We start from the raw sequence: 24,354 nt of genomic DNA, 5'->3' as shown, positions 1-24,354 counted from the left end.
TGCTCAGTTTATAACCTTAGATCCCCTGTCAGAAAAAGCATGAAGTTAACCACTTAGCATATTGTAATGAATATTCATCAATAAATTGATGTGACATGGCAGTCCCATTTTTCAGTCTTCCTACTCCTGTGTAGTTTTTTCAAGTTTTAAATACATTTTTATATAGCAAGGACTAGCATTGGAAATCTTTAATAATATGTTTGTATATCAGTTGAAAAAATATTAAATACTTAATAAGAATTTGATGATGGAAGTATATTATTTTCAGTGACTTTATGTTGAGAGTCTTCTTTTTGAATAATTATATCAGGTTAGTGAAATTGGATACTTTGAATTTAATTTTTACATGGATACTAATGTTATTTAATCTGTTTTTATTATAACTATTAAATTCATGACTCTTGTTTAGCTTATGGCAAATACAATAATGTTCTCATTTTTATATGTTGATATTTCTGAGACCTAAGCTTTAGTGCTGATAGAAGCTTTAAGTCAGCATTTTTCAAAATTGGAGTCCTTCTAAAAATGAATTCTAAGACATAGTCATTCTAAAACTAAAATCTGGAGGACATATATTTAAATAGCTGCAACACTATCATCAGAAGCAAACAATAATACGTATGGACATTTGGTATTGAGACTGTCATATATGGAGTGATACAGATCACTGCATAATATATTCCATTTGCATTTTAAATGTTAAAAGAGAGAGATCTTGTACAAGATCTTTTCTCTAAAATATGTAGATTATGAGGTCACTTAGCACTAAAGTGCTGACCACATGCATTATGACAGGAATTTGACATCTGTCATTGAAAATGGTACTTAGAAGCAGTATAATGCAATAAAGTTGGGGGAGGAGAAAGGGATAAGGATGGAAGGCTACTGTGTCTATAATTCATAATGATAATGATTGACCTGTTCAGGGTGGTAAAAAAAAAAAACAAAAAACCTTACCTTTTCAATTTAGAACTTAAATTTAAATTCAGATTAAATGTAGAATTGATTAGAGTAGTGATTAATAATAGTGCAAAATGGTTAAAAAATCTATATTTCCATATGCTGGATTTTTTATTTTAAAATTTTTGCTTCATTAGCCTAATGTCATCTTTTACATTAAATAGAATTAAATGATTTTTATTACTTGTACTTGTAAAGACTAGATGTCAACTTTATATTTGAGCAGTACAGTATGGAGCTGCTCCTGGTTATACTGTTTTCAGATTAATAGTCCGTTGTACATGAGAATTCATCTAAAAAGGAGTGGTGTCTTTCTGTTTCTCTGTGTGATTATTTTGCCCAAAAAAGCTTTCATTTTTTAAGTAGCACAAAAGCTGTAATTGGCATGCTTTGTAAGGAAGTGTCAATGTGCAAGAGAGTGGAGATCACTAAGAATTCTTTTACGCGTTCTTTCCCCTTTGCACCACCGCCTCCTCAGCAGGGTCACTGAGATCACTAGCTTTTCTTGAAATGGCCATTTTCACTGGCAGGTGCATTATACCCTGTATTTTCAGATTGTTTTTCCATTCTGAATGTTTGGCAGGTTGATTGCTCTGGCTGCATTGACGGAGAAAGGGCTGACAAATGCGGTTGGGCTGGCTGAAAAGACAGTGATTACTGTTTTCCTTTGTGGCTGATTGAGGCCCTTGAAAGGAAAAATTTTAACCTTCACCATTTGGTTCAAAAGTAGGAGCATATATTGAAATCATTCATGCCATTTATCCTAGTTCTGTAAACTTGTCAGAACGTAAAAATCGCTCAATTTCAAGTAATGTAGGATTGGCATACGTCATTATCATTTTGATTAAGTTGGAGGTTGTATCATTGTGTGCATTATGCAGTGTCATTTAAAGCTTTCTTTCCTACAGATACTGTTATATTTTTATTGCCTATACTATAGAGTTAGAAAAATTTTCAGAGCTCTCTAAACCTAACACTATGTGTGTGGTTTGGCAGCTGGTATGGCCTACAAGCTGTATTTTGTTTGCAGGGTAAAGGCTTGTCTGTAGACCTCCTGGAGTGTTGGTAATTGCACAGGCTTGCCATTGGGGAAAGACATGATTGGAAGCAGTCAGGCAGAAAAATGTTATGCCATCCCATTGCCACCTCATAGTAGAAAGACACAATCCCAGCAGTACCATCTGGTTGCTGCTATCTAGTCAGCTGGCCTGGCTGCTGGGACCATGGCTTGGCAGCTGGTTCCCATCCCTTGACCACTCTTTGTGTATGTTGTGTATATATGTGTGTTAGATAACTTTGAACATGGGTCAGGGTGATGACTATGACTAACAAGTAGAGTCCCCTTGTTGAATAGTCTCATTACTTGAGATGAAGCATGATGCAGACTCCTGCTGCCATTTCCTTAAAGACAGATGAGAAATCTGTTTAACCAATAAAAATGAAGGTGTTCTTCCCACAGATCCATTCTAGGATACAGAGGAAGCCAAAATAGGCAAGGCATATTCCATAACATTTTAAATAAGTAATTTGATGTCATTTTCTTGTTTTTAGAATTTAAGAAGACATATAGAATACAAAAGTCATTAAAACCTTGCCTGCCTCTTATTAGGTTATATCATTGCTTCATTTAATTTATTAAAATTAAGAAAAAAAGATTTTAAACTCTTATTGCCAAATAAGATGATTGTGATGGAAATTATATTAATAATAATAGAAAATAAAATGTGGTACATGATGAGCTTTAACAAGTTGCCTTTTAGAATAGCAACTTGAAAGCTTATCTAGGCCATTGTTATTCCATATGAAGATCTATTAATTATTAAAAGAGTTACACAAGTCAGCAAGTAGCTCTTCAAGTTATTTGATTTTTCTGTATTTTTCACATTAAGATATAAGCATGTTATATAAAATGGCATCATAGTTTTATGTTGTCCTGTGTTGAATGATAAGTGTCTTTATTGGGAATCTTTAGCAATTGTTTATTTCTGTTTACATAGTTACAGGATTTAATATGACTATATGCAGACATGTATAAAATTTTTTTTTCCAAACTAGGATGTGATTTTTTTATTTTTACAAATGGAATTAGAAATCAAAATTTGTTGTTTTTAAAGACAAAATTTTAGAAATCAGCACATTTCGTATGTACTTTGCCTTACCTTTAAAGTGGTTTTTAAAATTAATATGATAATGTGTGAAACATTACCTTGTATAGGGTTGGAGGGAGGGTTGTTCTGGGAGAAATATATTATTTACAATGGTTTTATTTTTTCAGATGAAGAAGATGACGATGATGTTGTCACCCCAAAACCACCTATTGAGCCTGAAGAAGAGAAAACTTTAAAGAAAGATGATGAAGAAGAAGGTACAAATGATTTTTTTAAAGTCTTAACTTCATTTTTTAAATCGAATATATTTCATTGGAATTTACTTTTGTTCATATATTTACATAAGAGAACAATATTATTGTACAACAAAAGCAATTATTTAAGTCTGTTTTTTAAAAAAAAGGGTATTTAATGAGTAAGAGTTGGTTTATAAGTGATTTATCAGTTATAAGTAAATCTACTAGAAAGAAATATTTGTTTTTCAGTCCCCCCTCATGAGCTCACTGAAGAGGAAAAACAACAGATCCTGCATTCTGAAGAGTTTCTGAGTTTCTTTGATCATTCCACGAGAATTGTAGAAAGAGCTCTTTCTGAGCAGATTAACATCTTCTTTGACTACAGTGGGAGAGATTTGGAAGATAAAGAAGGGTAATATTTAGTTGCTAAGACCTGTGGCATGATGAGAGTTGAGTTATAATAAATGAAAAAGTCTTTTATAAGTTCTTGTCCTTTATGTTTGGGATTTTTTTTTTTTTTTGTAATTCCAGAGAAATTCAAGCAGGTGCTAAACTGTCCTTGAACAGGCAGTTTTTTGATGAACGTTGGTCAAAGCATCGTGTTGTTAGTTGTCTGGATTGGTCATCTCAGGTAAGATAGAACACAAATAATATTTAATAATTAAATCATATTTCATTTTGCGCAAATTAAGGTACATTACTAGAAGGCATAAAGAATCATTGGTGATTTATTAATCTACATTTATTAAAATAATTCTCAAAGTTCTAGAATACTCATTCGTCTCATTTTCTGGACTTTGGAAGAAGGGATAAAAACTTAAATCCTTTGGGGGAATAATCCAGGGTAAAATTTAGTTGAATACCAAATTTACTGATTTTAATAGACCATAATACAGTGCAATACATAATGTATATATTATTCTACCATAAAAACAGACTTTAAACTTTACTTATAAGTGTATTTATTTACTTATAAATCTAATGAGATACTGCACTTGAACATAAAAGTAGTACTTTCAGAGGAGAGAGAGAAGAGATATTTTTAGTTTCAAATTAATTTGGTAGTGAAAATTAAAGGAATTAGAAAATAAAATCGCTTTCATTGATGTAAGTTTTTTTTCCATCTCATTTCTTGTGACCAGTACCCAGAATTGCTCGTGGCCTCCTATAACAACAATGAAGATGCTCCTCATGAGCCCGATGGGGTGGCTCTTGTGTGGAATATGAAATACAAAAAAACTACCCCAGAATACGTGTTTCACTGCCAGGTAGGATGTGAGAAATTGTGTTTTCCCCATGTTGAACTTTCATTGACGAATTTACAAATGTCTTTTTTCTTTCTTCTTGTCAACATGATGATTTCATTGGGTTGGCATTTACTAAACCACATATATTTGCAAACAGATGTTGACTGAAAATTAAGAATTAGTTCAAAATAGTCTTCCCTTTGTAGCATTTGTGACATTTTTCATATTGTTTAATCACACCTACACTGCCCTTTGATGTTGTTTTTCCTTTATTCTAATTGATTATATGAAAGGAAAGCTTTTATAAAATGGTTTTACCATGGGAAGTTTCTCATGAATAGTTTTACTGAATATATAATTAGACTATTGGCCCACTGAATTACTTATACATGGCCTGAAGAGTTGGAACTAGATAGTTTTAAGTAGAAACATATGTTCAAAGTAGGAAACAGATGCAGATTTTTAAAATGAATTTAGTAGAAAGGTAAAATTTGCAAATCTTTTTTGTATGCAACAAGACAAATTCTTTTCATAATGTCATAATTCTGAAAAATCACTTAACTGACTCAAAACTAGCATATAATCTGATCCTGTCAGATTACTGTCAAGACAAAGTGTGGGGCTAATTATCTTACCATTTGATACTATAATGATGTGAAATTTTTTTTTTTTACTTCAGAAATTACTTCTTTATATGTATGTAAAATGTTATATTTAATTTCCTTTTCTCTACAGCATTCTCTTAGAAAAAGAATATTCTAAAGAGAAAAGCAAAAACTTCTCCTCCCCCCCTTTTAATTCTTTGATATAAAATTTTCACCATTTTTTATTTTCAGTCAGCTGTAATGTCGGCTACGTTTGCAAAATTTCATCCAAATCTAGTTGTTGGTGGTACATATTCAGGTCAAATTGTATTGTGGGATAATCGAAGCAATAAGAGAACCCCGGTCCAGAGAACCCCACTTTCAGCTGCTGCACATACGGTAAAGAGATAAAATATGTTCTACAAGATTCTTCACTCCTTAGTGTGAGGTACTTAGTAATATTTATCAGGGTCTTCTAGAATAAGCATTCTTTCCTGTATGGATTCATCAGCATTCAGTAACCATATTTCATTAGATACTATGAAAAATCTATTTTTACTAGAAGTCTTTTTCCCTTCCAAGACAGTACTTTTTCTTAAGTGTATAGAGATTTTAAAAAGAGCAAAGCTGTTCGTATTAAAGATGCTATAGAAATACATTGGTGGTTTGGTCTAATGGAGAATACCTGTAATTGATTCTTAGTTAGAAAGTTTGAGGTTTTGTTTTTAAAATAATCCTTTTAAACTCCTTTTGCTTTATATCCCTTTTAGCATCCTGTGTATTGTGTGAATGTAGTTGGAACTCAAAATGCTCACAATTTGATTAGCATCTCTACTGATGGAAAAATTTGCTCATGGAGTTTGGACATGCTTTCCCATCCACAGGTAGAGTTCACTTGAGAAAATCTAGAACTGTGATTAGTTATTTATAGCTCTATGAAAAGGCATGATCTAAAAAATGTATATTGCATTACTTATATTTAATGTAAATTCATAATATTTAATTTCGGTGTCCTAAAATCTGCAGATCAGAAAAACCCTTTTTTAAGTAACAGTTATTGATTGTCTAAATAATTCCTCATATTTTTCTCTACAGGATAGCATGGAGTTGGTTCATAAGCAGTCCAAAGCTGTAGCTGTCACTTCTATGTCCTTCCCTGTTGGAGATGTCAACAACTTTGTTGTTGGAAGTGAAGAAGGCTCTGTATACACAGCATGTCGCCATGGCAGGTGATTTGAAACTTTTAAATTATTGTTTATTTTTAAAAGTTGCAATGCTGACAAAGATTCTTCCTTATAACCATATTTAAACTAACTACATCCCCTTTTTAGTAGGAATTTGCATGGAACTATTAACTCTGTGTGAAAAAAAAAACCACATTATTTTTAAACTCACAAAATGGAAACTTTCACACCAAAAGGAAAATTATGGATTGTTTTCCCCTTTATGTTACAAATGATAAGATATGTATAAAGGTTTTGTTTTGCTGTTACATTTCCCATATATATAAATGTGATAGATGTTATTCCTAGAACTGACCCTTCAGATATACATAAAAAGGTAAAAATTGCCAGCTGTATTTCAGTCACTGTTTATTTGAATTTGAACTTTATCGTAGTCTTCCTGATAATTGTACAGTAACATCACGCACACATCTTCAATTGACTTGTATTTCTCCTGCTGTTCCATCTGTTTTGAAATTGTCTAGTTCTACCTTATCAATTTCTTCCTTAAATAAAATTGAGTATCTGGGTTTCATCTCAAACACAGATCACCTTCACTTCAAAGCTCTTAAGTTTAAAAGTAGCCAAAATTATATCTCTTCTGTGTAGCATTACTTTGCCTTTCACTCTTCCATCAATTCAAGTATTGTGGTATTGGGGGTATGTTGTCAGTACTTTAATGTTTATGATTCCAAATTTTACTTACAGCTTTAGAAAAGTTGTTAAATCTGTACAGGGTAACATCCAGTATCCATAATGTTGCCCTTTTCCTAGAATTATTTCAGTATGTCATGCCCATAATAAGTTTGAACAATTGTGACAGAGCTTGATATTTAAATATGTGTATATGTCTGTTTATAGAGAATCTAGCAGCAAAGAGACAAACCTGATTGTTTTTGTTTTGTAAAACAGCAAGGCTGGAATCAGTGAGATGTTTGAAGGACATCAAGGACCAATAACTGGTATTCATTGCCATGCAGCTGTTGGAGCTGTGGATTTCTCACACCTTTTTGTTACTTCCTCATTTGACTGGACAGTGAAACTTTGGACAACCAAGGTACCTAAAATGTTTTCTGGTCATTTTCTCAAAGTTTTGACACAAGGTGGTGCTCTAATATAAGCCACATAGAAAAAATTAAACCCTCAACTTGTGTGGGAATAGTCATTTGTGAAATCAGATTAGAGTAAGATCAAACACAATATGTTATATGTTATATAGTTTGCATTTTTTTTCTTAGTAGTATGCTGAGCAAATCTAGTAATACCACACTTACCTAGATATCCAGGTTTTGGTGACCTTCACATTCAAGAATATTGCTCTGTGAAAGACTTATGAGCACCCAGAAGAGATGTCCCAAAGCTTCTCATTTAAACTCTATGCTTTGCTGCATAGAATAGATGTTTATCAGAATCTTTTGGCTTTTATTTAGCACAAAATTCTTTACAAATTTCTTCAGCTAATTTCATAATCCATATTAGATTAAATTCCTCAAACAAGAAAGAGTGTGCACTATTGGGACAGTTAAAACAATAACAACAAGTGCCAATTGCCAGTGAAGGACAAAATGGAAAAAAACCCAAACTGTACACAACTACATCACATTATTTAAATATAGAATGATAATGGTTATTTATAATCAGGATTATGAATCATCGAGAAAAAACTGAAATGTATATTTTAAAGAGTTTTCCATCCTAAATGGCTAAAATAAGCAAAGTTTGTTATTACTTTATTCAAGAACCTAATAGTTTACAATTTAAATTACTTTTTTTTTTTTTTTTTTTTTTTTTTTTTTTTTTTTTACAATAACTCATTAAGATAAGTGTGAAACTGAGGTAAAGTATAGTTAAGTAATTTAACCAGATTACACACATAATAACAAAGAAAGCCAAGATGTGAACTTAGGCCTCTCCAAGGATGATATTTTATAGAAGGATGAGAGAGGAAAGAAAGAAAGTAGCCGGGGTGGAAGAAAGGGGAAGGAAAGAAAGAATTATTAAGGGTCTGTCATGTGATGCATACTCTCTAAGTACCTGTGCACATTTGGTCCTCACATCAACCCTGGGAGGTAGGTGCTTATTATCTTCATTTTATAGTTGAAGAAACTGAGGCAGGCAGAGGTTAATTGATTTTCTCAGGCTCACAGAGCAAGTAAGTATCTCAGGATGGATTTGAACTCAACTCTTCCTGACTCCAGGCTAGCGCTGTAGCCACTGTGCCATCTAGTTGCATCTAGATCTGCCCTTTTTTTCTTCTTCACAAACGAGTGCCAGAGGTAAAACATTCAGTGGAACACTATTGCCCTTTATTGACTCTTTTCATCTAATTCAGAAATTAATTTAGAAATCTTCAATTATAGTAATATGTCCAGGTTTGACCTTCACTATCATAGACATTAATGTGTTTTCCTAGGCCATCTCCTCCTTTCAATTCAGCTTCTTGGATGAATTGGTTGACTTTCAAAATTCCATGGCTACATATCTCTTCACTGTGTATTGGTCATTAATGTGAGACCTCCAATTTTCCCCATCCTCAACAGCATCAGTTCTAAGTTTGGAAATGTCTAATTGGTCCATCACTTTAAGCAGGACATGATCTTACCTTTGAGAACATGTCAGAGTTCTGTTTCTGATGTGCTGCCTGAGATATTTAACTTTTTTCCAATATGAAACTATCTCCTTTGTAGGCAGGGCAACAGGGCTCTTTTCTTGTAAGAGGCTAGGCTGAAGAGGAATTCCCCAATTCGGCAAACATTAATGAGGAGTGGTGTAAAAAGGATTCATCTTTAAGTACAGATTGAATTAGAGAGCCTCTGATATAACTCCTAACTCTGAGATTAAGGAACTGTTCTTGTAGCTTTCCAGATCTGTGCAATACAGAGAGATGCCAGCACTACAAGATAGACATGAATGTCTATTTCTTCATATCTTTTTTCCTTTTACTTTGTCACAAAGTCTTCATACATTTCTTCCTTCAAGCTTTCTATGAGGCTTTTTACTTATTTGACTACATAGCATGCTTTCCCTCATAAAGATATATAAACAAACTATTCTAGTTTATTTTTTGTTATGAAAAGGCTTCCTTGTGATATATCAAAGATTAAGTCTGCTGTTGATTCATAAATCCAGCTCAGTGTTTTTGAATAACTTATGTGTCTTAATAACCTCACTCCATTCCTAAGGATTGTCCTAACCACTTACTACTCTCCTGTCTTAGTGTAGCCCAAGGACTTGGAACCAAGTATCATATCGTATATTTTCACATTAACTCCAGAAAATATTAAGGGTTCAACTATTCTGCATATGCACTTTCACATAATATACCAAATTCTATTTTGTACAAGAGGAAGAGAGTATTAGTTATGTATGAATGGCAACATTATCTCTTCTTTTTAAAATGCCTGAAGAACAACCTTGTGAGTAAATATTTGAATTTTGATTCTCAGCTTAATTCCAGGATTTATTATTTTGATTGTGTAATTAATTATCCTTTCTCATTATTTAATCTTGTAATATTAATTTCTACACTCCTTAACAAGGAGGAATAATTTGCTGCTAATCTGCTTTTTAAAAACAGAACTTTATGCTAGACTTTCATAACAAGTGTTTTCAACTTTATGCATTTAACAAATATTGAATACTTCATATGTCCTCTAACAGTGAGGACATAATTTCATTCAACATCTCTTCTTTTAAGAGCTTGATCACCCAAGACAGTTTTCATTATTCAAATTTAAGCTTGGAGAAACTGGGAGGACTAGACATCCTGTTCTGTTGAAACTTTGTGTCCTGACAAGTCTGGCATGGTCCCAGCATCAAAACAAGATTTCCTGCACTCCCTCACTCTTCCCACACACTCTTTTTTCTTTTTCTGCTTCTTTTTTCTCCAAGTCTTCTATAATCCCTGGAAATCTCAATTTGGCTCTGTGTCTAATTTGGTCTAAAGTAGTTCGTTCTGCTTGTATAGCCAGGCTCTAATCTCTGCCTAGTCAGGAAATTTATAAAGCAGTTGCACAGTCCTGGATCATCTATCTGTTTTCACTACTTCTTTGTCCTAACACAGTTACTTGAGTGTTTTCAATAATGCGAATAAGCAGCAAAAATCCAGTTCATTTGGGCCAAAAATTGGTCCTTTAATTAAAGTTTAAAGACCAAGAAATTATCTCCTGATATGTGGATATATACAATCTAAAGATAGTCTTTCTGATAAAACTCTCCTCCTGATCTCCATTAAATACTGAACTGGTAGCTAGGAAGCAGAAAATACTGATGATTCTAAATTCTTGTGAGAATAAGAGCTTCTCAAAAAAATTTACTTGTAAAAATAGTGATTATTTCAGAGCTCTGCCCTAACTAGGCTCATTGCCTGTTGTCATTAAAACATGGCTCACTTTTTGGGGAAAGAACTCTTTAGTGTATGTACAAAATATTTCAGTTTCTGAATAAGATCTTTGATAAAAGATCTATCTTAAAGCTGACCGATCTGACATTTTTTGATACTTATTAACTGCTTAGAATGTTGGTTCTCAGAATTTCTTGTTTGGCAATATCCACAATCTCTCGTGTTTCTTGTGACCCCTTTCATATTAAGAACAAACAAGCATAAAACAACACCTCATCTGGGTACCTTTCTCAAAGCAGCAATTTCAGAGTTAGATGAGTAGGATCAGAGAACCTTCTCTAGTGAGCCTTTATCAAACATTTACTATGTGCCAGGCAGGATGCAAGACACTGGGGACACAAAAAAAGGAAATAATCCTTTCCATCAAGGACCTTACAGGCTATTAGGTGGAAACATGTACAAAATAAATACAAAATATATATAACATAAATTTAAAGTAATTTCTGAGAGATGGTAAGAACACTAATAGCTGATGGAGGAAGGCTGTTCAGGAAAGGCTTCTGTAGATTGCATTTGAATGAATGGAGAACTGCTTGTTAAGCAATACCATGTGTCAAGCACTGAGCTTTACTCTTGGCATGTGATTACAAAAACAAAAACAGTCCTGTCTTCAAGGAGCTATATTTTTATGTAGGTAACAATACACTTGTGAGAGTGGGTCCTTTAGAAAGCAGATTGACAAATTCTATCCAAGACGATGGCAGAGTTGATTTCATAATAGATCATGATTTCAGCAGTGAAAAGTGGGTGGGGCAGAAGAGGGAAAGGCATTTGTGTGATGGTATAGTGGGAAAAGAGATGAGGGGAGAGAAGTGAGTGAAGTGAGACATGTGATTAGGACTTTCCTTAAATGGTAGTGTGGGAGCATCAGTCACCAGTTAGGCAATGGGACTGTTGGGTGGAAGAGATGGACCACAAAGGAAGTTAGAGATTTTAAGAGGCCGAGATGACAAAGGGAGAGCATTCCATGCACGCCCAGCAATCTGTTCAAAGACACCCAGGTGAAGATGCAATGTCAAATATAAGGAGCAACAACTGCATTTTGGTCAGAATATCTAGACATATATGAGGATTGGGAGGTAAAATTATTGTGAAGTCATTCTAGAAATATAGGTGGCAGCCAAATTCTGAAGGCCTTTTAATGTCAAACAGAGAAGTTTATATTTTCTCCTGAAGGTAATAGAGCCACAGGAGCTTCTAAAACAGATGTCTCCTGCTCAGGCTTGTGTTTCAGAAATACCTATTTGAAAATCATCTGGAAGAGAGATTGAGAGGAGAAAAACTAGATACAAAAGATCCAAGTAAGAGACTGTTGCATCAGTCTAGGCAAAAGTTAATGAGAGTCTGAAGTAAGGCATTGGCCATGATCATATGGAGAAGGTGTGGATGTGACAGGGGTTGTCTATGAAAAGTGAATGAGTGAAGAATTGAAGGTGATTCCTTGATTACAAATCTTTGAAGCTGAAGAATAATGCAGCACTTAACAGAAATTATTTAAAAAAAAAAAAAAAAAAAAAAAAAAAAAGGTCAGGTGAGCATCCGGATATAGGCCATTTTTGACCTCCATTGGGGCTTGTTGAGTTTGAGAAACTTATGGAATGACCTTTGGTCTTTTGGTGATGGGGGACTTGAGTTGAAGAGGGAAATAGGGGCTATAAATGGAGATGGGAAAGTTAACTGTTAAGGGATCAATAAATTCAAAGGGATAATCTCTGCATTTCTTTAGAACTACCACCTGACTTCCTCTTTGAGTATACTACTTAAAGATACAGCTAAAATTGCTCAATTTTTCTAGCCCTGTATTTTACTCTTTTAGAAAAATCATTTATACATTCAGTTAATAATAACCAACTTTCATGTAGCACTGTATGTTTTATTGAGTACTTTATATGCATTATCTCATTTGTTCCTCAAAAGAACCTTGTGAGGGAGGTAACAGGAATTATTATCTATGTATTTATAGATGAGGAACTAGAGGCAGAGAAGTTGTGACTTGTCATGGGCACATAGAAAGTAAGTGTCATTGGACTGGATTCCAACCAAGCCTCTCCTTATTCCAAGCCAAGCATTCTTTTGTGCTTCCCTGAAATGAAATTTAATTTGTTTCCTTAAAAATCATTTAGTCTAATATCTTCATTTTACAGTTACAGGCCACTGAGGTTAAACGATTTGTCCAAAGTCCATGAAACAAAAATGTGCCCCACTTCTACCTTTTGATCCTACTTCTACTATCTGGGATTAAACAGAATAACTTTGTTCCTCCTTTTATGTCATAACCCTTCAAATACATAAAGACATCTATAATGTCTCTCTTTATGTCATGTCCTCTTCAGGCTAAGCAATTCTGATTCTTTTAACTGATGCTCATATGACATGGTCTATAAAACTTACTGACTAGTTGCCCTTTAGAATCACCATTTGTTGATTTCCTTTCTAAAATGTAGCACACAGAACTAAATGCAGTACTCCAAATAGCATTTAACCATGATACTGGCATCTCCATTGTTTTGGAATTATGCCCATATTAAACCAACTGGCTACCACCATCATACTGTTAATTCATTGAGCTTAAAGTTCTCTAACCATATCACATATATATATATATATATATATATATATATATATATATATATATATATATTTTTTTTTTTTTTTTTTTTTTTTTAAATATGGACTTTCATCTACCTACCTCTTCCTTTTCCTTTATTTAGGCAGTTGATTTTGTTTAAAAAAAAAAAAAACTCACTTGGTTTCCATACAATATTCTGATTCCTGAAGTTCACTAACTCCTCTGAATTTATAATGCTTATAGTCATGTTAGTTCCCTAACCCCTACCTGTCATTTTATCATTAGTAATATACAGCCTCATGTTGTTTATTGCTGTTTCACATGTTAGTCTTATCTGTCATCTAAATTATAAGTTACCTGAAGACAAGAGCAATGTCTCATTTCAGTATCTTCCATTCTATTTACTGTAATGTAATACTGAGCATGTGAAAGGTATCTAGTAAAAACTCTGGCTAATCCTAAACTAATTTTCGAAATGAATTTTACTGGGTCATAAAGGACCATATAGATCACTTAGTTTGGCTCCCCTAGTTTTATAAATGAGGAAACTGAGTCCCAGAAGATTAAGCTGCCTGTCTAAGGTGATAAAGCCAAAAAGTGGCAATTGTAATACTTTAAAACACAGGGGTCCTAATTCAGTCCATTGTTCTTTCCATTCTAATTATACTATATTTCAATGCACTTTTATTCACCTAAGGTTATCTGTAAGTCATTTATGAAATCTTAATTTATCTCCAAAAAGTAGCATATGATATAGTGGGATTATCGTGAGATAAATGTAATAGAATATTATTATGTAGTAGAAATGACACAGTCTGAGAAAGCTGAGATGTTTTGTAAAACAACTTTGAGAGACTTTGGAGCTCTGCTCAATGTAGTGAGCAATCAGGACTCCAGAAAAACTGATTATAGAGTTTGCTTCCTACCTTTTGGCAGAAAAATGATGATTAGAGGTATAAAAAAAAAAAAAAAGACATATAGATATAGCCAATAAACCGATTTGTTTAGCTTGAATATACTTTGGTCACAAGAAAGGGGTTCACTTATATTGGAGGGGGGGATTCATAAATAATGAGAGTTGAGCATTAAAAAAATTGATGAAATATTAAAAAAATATTTTTAAAAAATTGATGAAATATTAAAAATATAAAAAGAATACAAAAAAAAGTTCAGAAGGTTATGATTCATGAAGGTTATGAAAAAAAGTTCAGAAGGTTAAAGGTTCACTACCCTATATTCAATCTCCTGATCATAAACTTCTTTGAACTTATCTGCTCTGGTCTTTAGAGAGCAGACATTAGTCTCACAAATCCAAACTCAGATTCTCTCCAACTTGGTAAAATTGGCTTAGAGTTTCTGCTTTATTGGCATAGCCATCAGGAATCCATGGTCACTTCTTCTCTGTGATGAGGCATCAGAAGGACTTCAGTAGATTTTAAAAAGTAATCCAGAGCCTTATAATCTTACTCTTAATCCATAGCCACGATTATGGCAGCATTAAACATAAGAATTGTATTTTTTTTAATATTATTTTTGATCCTATAAAATATTTTCACAGCTTCTTGATGAATATTTTTTGTCTTGCTAAAATCAACTCTTCCATTTCAGAATAACAAACCTTTATACTCATTTGAAGACAATTCAGATTATGTTTATGATGTGATGTGGTCGCCCACCCACCCTGCCCTGTTTGCTTGTGTGGATGGCATGGGGAGACTGGATCTATGGAATCTCAACAATGACACAGAGGTGAGCAACAAAATGATAAAAATTGCACTGGAAAACAGAAAATTGGAGATTTATTGAATAATTTGTGAAATTCCCTTCATCCCAAGGAATGTAAAAGGGGCTTTGTGATTGCAGTTTCATCACAAAGAAGCCAAATAAGCTTCGTACACTAAATAAAAAAGTGCCTGCTGTGAAGAACTGAGAGAAGGAGTAATGTTGGCCAAGAACACTGGGGACTTTCCTTTGATTTCTCTAAAAGACTATCATGTCTCTAATGCCCTGGCAAAGTCTCCATTCACAAGGCAACTGGGGTACTTTACATTAGGAACACAGAAGTTTGATAGTTGCCAATAGCTGATATATGTTAACCTTAATTCTGAGTTTCAAAAGTAGCTTTTAGCCTTTCTATTAAAATTGTGTATTATTCATAAACTACTAGCTAGGCTTTATTTGTCTTTGACTGAGATATATTTTTAATAAGTAATTGAAAACAGTATTATTTTTATCTCGAAATGAAAAGAAAAAAAAAATCACCAAAACTCCTAATTTATATGCTAGAATTTACCAGGAAATCTAACCCTAAATGTGATTTCCTTTTCTTTTTTTCCTCTCAAATTATAGCCATATGTAGTTTATCAGCTGAAGAAAAGCTTATGATTTTCTTAAAAATATATCACTATACAATAATGTAATGATGTTATAGCATGAGTACTGCCACCAAATGTTAGCACTGCCACCAAAAACAAAGCTTTTTACACTGTTTTTGTACTGTACAAAGTTTGTACATAGCCCAATCCCTTTCATGTTCTCACCTATTCTGAGGTCTTCTCTTTATGACTAGTGATTTAATTTCTGGGCCTTTTAAGTTTAATTGTTTTTCCTTCCCCAGAGCTAGGGGTTATTCATAGGCAAGAGGAGAATAACTTGAGGATTCTAATAATCTCTAATGATATAGAGAATTATACATGGTGATTATAATAATAATCCATTTATGGAACATTTTATGACTTATCAAGCACTTTCTATACTATGAAAGTTAGAAAGTAGTATTTAACAGAGGAGTATAAACCATTGCTTATAATTGTATCATAGTTTTCTAGATTCGGGACTGGAGAGGACCTTTTTTAGATGATCTTGTCAAAACCCCTGTTTTTTCATCTTTTTTCCCCCCCTTAAGATGAGAAAGCTGAGGCTCAAATATTTTGAGTTACTTACTTTTTTTTAAGTTTCTTAGAATAATCTTAACACTGTATCCTTAGCATCTTTAGACAGCTTTGGAAATTTTCGGAATCATTTTAAAATGTAGGTCATTTATTTATATTATATAGTACAATCAAATTTAGAGAAGTAACACTAATTTTGTTTATTTAAACATCACGTTTGGAAGAAAACTATAAATATTTGCATTTTGTTTGTCATTAGATTCCTGTTTTAAGTACTATTTTTAATACAAGAAGATTTTTGAGGAAATCAAGGATTTTTCATAGTTTGGTGAAAAAGTCCCTTGTTGTCATGTGCAGATAGAATAAGGCAGTGATTAGAAGGGAAGAAGTTTTGTTATTCTCATTGATTGTCACTGTTTTGGTGTCATTTGTCATGATAGCAGCATGTCCCATTGCTTTAGTTAATTCATTGACCCCTCTGTGGAACAAAATGGAATACCACTGGAAGCCTGGCCTAGTGATTTATAGGAACTGTAGGTTATAGGTAACAGAGATGCAAACCACAAAGGTACATTTGTAGTTTAGAATTAAACCATGGTCTTCCTAAAAGGAATTTTGATTATCTGTTTTTAAATTGTAATATTTTCTTTAAGAAATTTGAAAAGAGGGGGAACAATTCTTTGATCTTAAAAGAAGATATTTCCTTTAAAGTCAGGTTTTAGGTTATAGAAGAATTTTCTGTATAAAGATTTAAATGGTTTTCTCAAACTACTCTCAAGGATTGGTTATAATTTCATTCATAAACTAGTATATCTTGAAAGGAACAAATGCTGGAAAAATTCTATATGTATTTTAATGTTTGTTTTCCAAAACTAGCCAGACTAGAGGAAAGAAGAGTTATACTATTTTACATCTTTATAGAAATCCTGATGAAACTTTTAACAATGCACTGTATTTTAAATGAATTCAGGTGCCAACTGCAAGCATTTCTGTGGAGGGTAATCCTGCTCTTAATCGTGTGAGATGGACACATTCTGGGAGAGAGATTGCTGTAGGCGATTCTGAAGGACAGATAGTTATATATGACGTGGGAGAGGTATGTGGTTCATTCTTCACAATTCTAACACAAGGACTTGGCTTTCAGGCAGTATAGCAAAAAATCTTTGTGAACATGATTCTGGCATCATGGTGGTGATTTGCTCTTTACAAAACTGGATGTGGTTCAGAGACTAAACTAACTGGTCAGAGTGAAGTTTCCCCCCAACTGGCTCATTCTGGACTTACTTGCATTTTCTTTTAAAAATAGATAATGTGACATTATTGCCACCCCACCACTCCCCCTGCCCATAAGATTTAAAAGGATTCTTTGATAATGTATTTTATTTCTAATAACTAAATGTACTGCAGTACTAGAAAGATTTATAAAAGGCTAGAACTGTGTTGATAGTAACATAACAGAGATGCTCTTTTGCTCTGTTATTGGTTTCAATCACACCAGGCAATGGTCCAACCAGAATTTTTTTCTGTTTGATTATCTCAGTAATAATCCAAAATGTTAGCATTATTATTTAGTGATTGTATGAACTGAATTAAGAAACTAGAGATTTTCAAATCATCACGATTGGCATTCAAATTTGGAAAGGTAGAACAATGCTGGCAAAATTTAGTGAATAAGACATTCTGTCTCCTTTTTTAGGTCTATAATTATTCCATGTCTGAATTTAACAGAATTGGTAGGGAAAAGATTTATATTAGTATCATATTTCTTTCATTAAAAAAATAGTATAATCTGATAAATAAAATTTAAACCAATATTCAAGGTTGTCAAAAGATCTAGATTTTAGTAACATAACAGAGATGCTCTTTTGCTCTGTTATTGGTTTCAATCACACCAGGCAATGGTCCAACCAGAATTTTTTTCTGTTTGATTATCTCAGTAATAATCCAAAATGCTAGCATTATTATTTAGTGATTGTATGAACTGAATTAAGAAACTAGAGATTTTCAAATCATCACGATTGGCATTCAAATTTGGAAAGGTAGAACAATGCTGGCAAAATTTAGTGAATAAGACGTTCTGTCTCCTTTTTTAGGTCTATAATTATTCCATGTCTGAATTTAACAGAATTGGTAGGGAAAAGATTTATATTAGTATCATATTTCTTTCATTAAAAAAATAGTATAATCTGATAAATAAAATTTAAACCAATATTCAAGGTTGTCAAAAGATCTAGATTTTAATCTTGTCTTTCTTACTAATTTGAGTCACTAAATGTTGTGAGCCATAAAATAAAACTAGCATTCCTCTCCACAATGTCCATTCTTCCCCTTTCTTTCCTTTTCTTCCTTTCCTTCTTCCTTCTTTTACCTTCCTAAACTACTCCTCATATTACAATTCATTTTCACTGAGGCTGACTTCAGCTAAGACTTGATCTCATTAAGATAATTAATGCTATATAAATGATCAATAGACAATCTTCCTAGCAAGCATTTTAATCCTAATTACCTAATTGCTAAACTTCTAAGGAGTAAAACACACGGAATTAGCATTCTTTAATGAATGTGGCTTACATATCCTCTACCTTTACTATTGACTCTGTACCATACAAAGTTTAATCATCAGAAGTTAGAGAAAATAAGTTGATCTATCAAGTATTTTAGAACTACAAGTGCCGAATCTGACAATAAGGAGACTTTCCTGCATTTTGCTACCAAAAAATTTAGTATCGCAGCTTCTTTGTTATTTTAACCATCTCATATTTTTGGGTAGCCCAGATGTTCTAGGATTGTTCTGCCCCAGAGTTTCATCCTTAGGTTTCTTTTGGTAGATTTAAGACTGGTTCTGAGATCTTTTTATGCCTTTCACCCTGAAGTTTTGGAGGAAAGATAATTTTAGATTAACAACTTTATCTAAAGGCTGCTTTAGACATTAGGCTATTCTGGAGACAGATACATTTGTGTAGTAGCAGCAAATAGGAGTCACAACCTACTCCTTATAATATTATAGGTTTCAAACATTTTTAATACAGAGACTACTTTTTTCTGTAACTAGAAAAAAGTCAGTAGAATTAATGTCAGTTTATGATATTGCTTTAATAATTCATACCTCAAACAGAAATGTAGAGAGTTTTATTATAAATATTAATAGTGTAAAAGACTTGTCTTCATCAATCCCGGTGATGGTAGAATCACTGTTTAAGAACTACTGTACTAACAGGATGTTGTGAGAATAAAGTAGATTTTTTTTTTTTTTTTTTAAAGAAAATCCATAAAGTGCTATGTAGGCATTATATTTACAAAGCATCATTATTATTGTATCTTGTGCTGATGGTGATAATAGAGAAGTCGTTTCTGGCGCTGTCACAACACATTTCACAAACACCATTCTTTTTTTTTCCTGTAAATGTTGTAAGTCATTGTTATAGGTCCCTGTGATTATAGAAAGGCCATTCAGGCCAATGATTATTTTTTAGTGGAAAAACTATTTGAAAACAAATAGAAATGATAGTGGGTAAGATGATCTCTTAATTTCTTTCAGCATACACAAAACGTTTTCTTTTTTTTAATAGCAAATCGCTGTTCCCCGCAATGATGAATGGGCTCGTTTTGGCCGAACACTAGCAGAAATTAACGCAAACCGAGCTGACGCAGAGGAGGAAGCTGCCACCCGCATACCTGCTTAAATGGGTTTTGTGCTAGTAGTGGATTGGGGACTTATTCTAAGTAGAAATTAAAACTCATAGCATGCTTCTGTCTAAAGGGAATTAAAGGTGATCTTGTGGATTAAACTATGGACTAAAACACGCAAAGCTCTTTAACGCAAAAAATTCTTGCAGTGTCACTTTTTATATTCATATTGTTATTGGATTTGTGTGATTTTTAATACAAATTACTTTTACAATATGCAATTTTTTTCTGAATACTTACACAGGCATATATTTGCTATGTTAGTATCTTGAACTTTTTCCAATCTGTAACAGTATACAGTTATTTCTGAAAGGGGTAGATTGCATAAATTCCACATATTTTTCAATAATCACTTCTCTAGGTAAACACAAGATAAGTTAATCTGTGACCACTAATATGTAAGAACATTGTTTACTGTTAACCATTAAAATGCATGTACCCACTCAAGTTTCATCTTTTTCTGTCCTTTTTCATAGCTGTGCTTTTTAAAGTAGTGATAGCTATGCTTACAAATAAAAGAATCAGTCTACGTCAAATCAAGACTTTCATTTTGAGTCACTGCATAAAATTTCAATTTATCAATCACTGTTACACATTCTCTTTATTTCTATTCTGTTCCAGTATTTGCTTTCATAATCTTTTACAGAGTATTCTCTGCTAGTACATCATGCATTGATATTTGGAGTATGAAAGTCGTCATCTTTTTTTGTTGTATTTCTTCTAACCAGGACATATTTCATATATGACAAATCTTGGTAATATTTCCACTTGTTTGTGATATAACTATATCTAGTGCTTTCTCTCTCTCTCTCTCCCTTTTTCCTCCCCCTCCCCCCTTGCATTTTCTGTCTCTCTCTTTCTCTAGATACTAAGCTATTTATGAAATTACCTATTGTATCTCCTAATTTTTAGATAGATCTCTGTATGGCTAAGTATAGATTAGAGGTGTATCTATCTATCTAATTTCTTTTCTTTCTTTCTTTTTGCTTTTTTAAAATTATTATTATAGCTTTTTATTGACAAGATATATGCATGGGTAATTTTTCAACAATGACCCTTGCAAAAACTTCTGTTCCAATTTTTCCTCTTTTTCCCTCTACCCCCTCCCCCAAATGGCAGGTAATCCAATATGTGTTAAATATGTTAAATACAATATATATGTTTATTCATATAGTTGTCTTGCTATACAAGTAAGTTTCTGAAAGTAAGACTTGAATCAGTTTAATAATTTTAGCAGAAATCATGGAAGACACAACAGATAAAGAAGTCAGATGTTCATTATTGAGAATTTAACCTTGTCATGTTTTTATCCAGGCAAAATTTTTTTAAATTTTATTTTTTTTTATTAATTTTATAATTATAATATTTTTTGACAGTATATATGCATAGGAATTTTTTTTTTTACAACATTATCCCTTGTACTCCCTTCTGTTCTGAATTTTTCCCTTCCTTCCCTCCATCCCCTCCCCTAGATGGCAGGCATTCCCATATATATTAAATATCTTATAGTATGTCCTAGATACAATATATATGTGCAGAACCGAATTTTGTTGTTGTTGTTGCAAAGGAAGAATTGTATTTGGAAGGTAAAAATAATCTGGGAAGAAAAACAAAAAAAATGCTCACAGTTTACACTCATTTCCCAGTGTTCCTTTTCTGGGTGCAGCTGATTCTGTCCATCATTGATCAATTGGAATTGGATTAGCTCTTCTCAATGTTCAAGATATCCACTTCCATCAGAATACATCCTCATACAGTATCTTTGTTGAAGTGTATAATGATCTCCTAGTTCTGCTCGTTTCACTTAACATCAGTTGATGTAAGTCTCTCCAAGCCTCTCTGTATTCCTCCTGTTGGTCATTTCTTACAGAACTATAATATTCCATAACATTCATATACCGTAATTTACCCAACCATTCTCCAATTGATGGGCATCCATTCATTTTCCAGTTTCTAGCCACTACAAAAAAGGGCTGCCACACACATTTTGGCACATACAGGTCCCTTTCCCTTCTTCAGTATTTCCTTGGGATATAAGCCCAGTAGCACTGCTGGGTCAAAGGATATGCACATTTTGACAACTTTTTGGGCATAATTCCAGATTGCTCCCCAGAATGGCCGGATTCTTTCACAACTCCACCCACAATGCATCAGTGTCCCAGTTTTCCCACAGCCCCTCCAATATTCATCGTTATTAGTTCCTGTCATCTTAGCCAATCTGACAGGTGTGTAGTGGTATCTCAGAGTTGTCTTAATTTGCATTTCTCTGATCAATAGTGATTTGGAACACTCTTTCATATGAGTGGAAATAGTTTCAATTTCATCATCTGAAAATTGTCTGTTCATATCCTTTGACCATTTATCAATTGGAGAATAGCTTGATTTCTTATGAATTAAAGTCGGAGATGAACTGAAATTCTTTCCTGATAGACTGTCTTAAGATTCTTTCTGTTTATTTCCAATTATAATTTCTAATCAGGACTATTGGATTGTGATTTTTTTGTCCCTTTAGATTATTTTTTTTGAGACATCAAAATATCAATATAACCACAAAAGGAAGTTTTAAAAATAACACTGTGAAAAGTAAGACAGTAGAAAAAATGTCTTCTTTCAATCACTTGACTAGTTAGAAAAAGCTAAGTTAGAATGTTTTGAGAACTGAATTTCAACTCATCTATCTACAGGTACTTTAATTAATTTGCTGTGTATCAGCAATGAGAATTCTTTTCTAATCTAGAAATATAAACTTTTTTTCTTGATTTATCCCTTTAGTTCTTTTTATAGATGCATTTTGAGTGGAGAATCAAAATGTATTCCTTTTGGTAGTTTTTCTTTAAGCAAAAGTCTGCCTATTATTTGAAGACTTGCCCATTTTGCAATACCATTTTGAAATAATTACTATCCTATTTATATGGAATTTCCTGAACATTTTTGCTCAAAGAATTAGCAAGTTGTTCTTTCTCTATGCTCTGTGGGTTGAAAGTTCTTTGGTCTTTTCTTTTTTCATCTTAGAAAATACCAAATGTTGAGTTGCAAAATAGGCCACTACTTAGCCCTAATGTCTTTAGTATGAAAGATCACATTTTTATTGGCATGAGAACAATTTTTCTTTGGAAAGCTATCTTATTAACTGATGTATATTCCTTGTACCACCTTTGCTCAGATATAAAAAATAAAAGAATAAAAGAACAATTCTTTTTTTAGAAAAGACTATATATAATACAAATAAATCCTTTTTCCTTTTCACTTCAATTTTCAAAAGGTGCTTTTAAAAAGTATTAGGTGATATGTTGCTCTTTAGTGGTTGATACAAAGACAGTATTTTTTGGTGTGTGATTTTGTGGCTGAATCCATTTTCCTGTTTTGTGAGTTACCAGAGTGGTGTTTTAGAAGAAAAACTTCACAGAACTAGTTAATTTGAGAGTTGGAAGAGACCTCATTGGCCATCTAGTCCAACTCAAACACATAAAGAATCCCCATTATAACATACTGGTGGATATGTTACCCATTCCTTAGAAGACCCCCAAAGAACGCAAACCCACCATCTCTCAAGGTAGCCCATTCCATTTTCACAAAATTCGAATTGCTAGAAAGTTATTCTTGACATCCAGCATAAATTTGCTTATTTGAAACTCTATCCATTGCTTCTGCTTTGATCCTTTTAGGATTTGGCAAAACAAGTACGACCCTTCCTTCACATGATGAGATAATTTGAAGACAACAATTATGATACAACCAGTGCCTCGCCTTCAGCAGGCTAAAACTCCCCAGTTTCTTCAAGTAATCTTCACATGACATAGACTCAAGATTCTTCATCATCTTGGTTGTCCTCTAGACAACTTTTAGTTTTTCAGTGTCCTAAAATCATGGTGTTCAGAACTGAGCACTGTACTATGGATGAGAGCAGAAAACAGTGAATTTTTCTATAGTGAAACTATTACCTCCTTATGCCTGGAAATTCTGCCTTTCTTAATGCAACCAAAGACTACACTAACTTTTTCAACTACAAAATCATATTACTGCTTTGTGTTGAGTTTTGCAGTCTACTTTTAATTTAATTTACTTTTACTTCTTTTTCATTATGCTATCTAACCACCCTTCCCTGTCATATAATTATGGAGTTAATTTCTCATACCCCAATTCAAGATGTTTGACTTATTACCCCTATTGAATTTTACTTATTATATTAAGCCTGAAGTTGTAATCAGTGAAGAGTCTTTGGATTCTAATTCTGTGTTTTACCTCCTAACTTGATGCATTTAAAAATTTGAGGAGCATGATATTCGAGTCAGTGGATCAAACCTAGATCCATGAGATAGTCCACTAGAAACATGCTGTGTTAAAATTGAACTATAAACAACCACTCTTTGAGTTCAGCCAACAAATCAGTTCTGAATTCGTCTGATTATGTTACTTTCTTTTCTGAATCTCTAGCTTTGCTAAAGAT

At 33.0% G+C, this 24,354-nt stretch overlaps 1 protein-coding gene across 2 annotated transcripts in view; it reads left to right on the top strand.

Moving 5' to 3' along the window:
• The window catches only part of DYNC1I2 (dynein cytoplasmic 1 intermediate chain 2), a 62,336-nt gene extending 41,893 nt beyond the window's left edge, over window positions 1-20,443 (top strand). For both annotated transcript variants that reach the window (XM_074303132.1, XM_074303130.1), the window contains 11 exons: window positions 3,236-3,325; window positions 3,554-3,716; window positions 3,836-3,935; window positions 4,447-4,572; window positions 5,388-5,534; window positions 5,906-6,019; window positions 6,231-6,364; window positions 7,271-7,415; window positions 14,938-15,078; window positions 17,191-17,316; window positions 19,790-20,443. In XM_074303132.1, the coding sequence (XP_074159233.1) occupies window positions 3,236-3,325; window positions 3,554-3,716; window positions 3,836-3,935; window positions 4,447-4,572; window positions 5,388-5,534; window positions 5,906-6,019; window positions 6,231-6,364; window positions 7,271-7,415; window positions 14,938-15,078; window positions 17,191-17,316; window positions 19,790-19,903 (1,400 nt within the window). In that variant the 3' untranslated portion in view covers window positions 19,904-20,443. The remainder of the gene's footprint in view (window positions 1-3,235; window positions 3,326-3,553; window positions 3,717-3,835; window positions 3,936-4,446; window positions 4,573-5,387; window positions 5,535-5,905; window positions 6,020-6,230; window positions 6,365-7,270; window positions 7,416-14,937; window positions 15,079-17,190; window positions 17,317-19,789) is intronic.
• The last annotated feature ends 3,911 nt before the right edge of the window (window positions 20,444-24,354 follow it).

Source organism: Sminthopsis crassicaudata, chromosome 3, assembly GCF_048593235.1.
Source record: "Sminthopsis crassicaudata isolate SCR6 chromosome 3, ASM4859323v1, whole genome shotgun sequence".
In the NCBI taxonomy this organism is placed as follows: domain Eukaryota; kingdom Metazoa; phylum Chordata; class Mammalia; order Dasyuromorphia; family Dasyuridae; genus Sminthopsis; species Sminthopsis crassicaudata.
The sequence above is the reverse complement of the archived record's forward strand: the minus strand, read 5'-3'. Positions and strand labels throughout refer to the sequence as shown.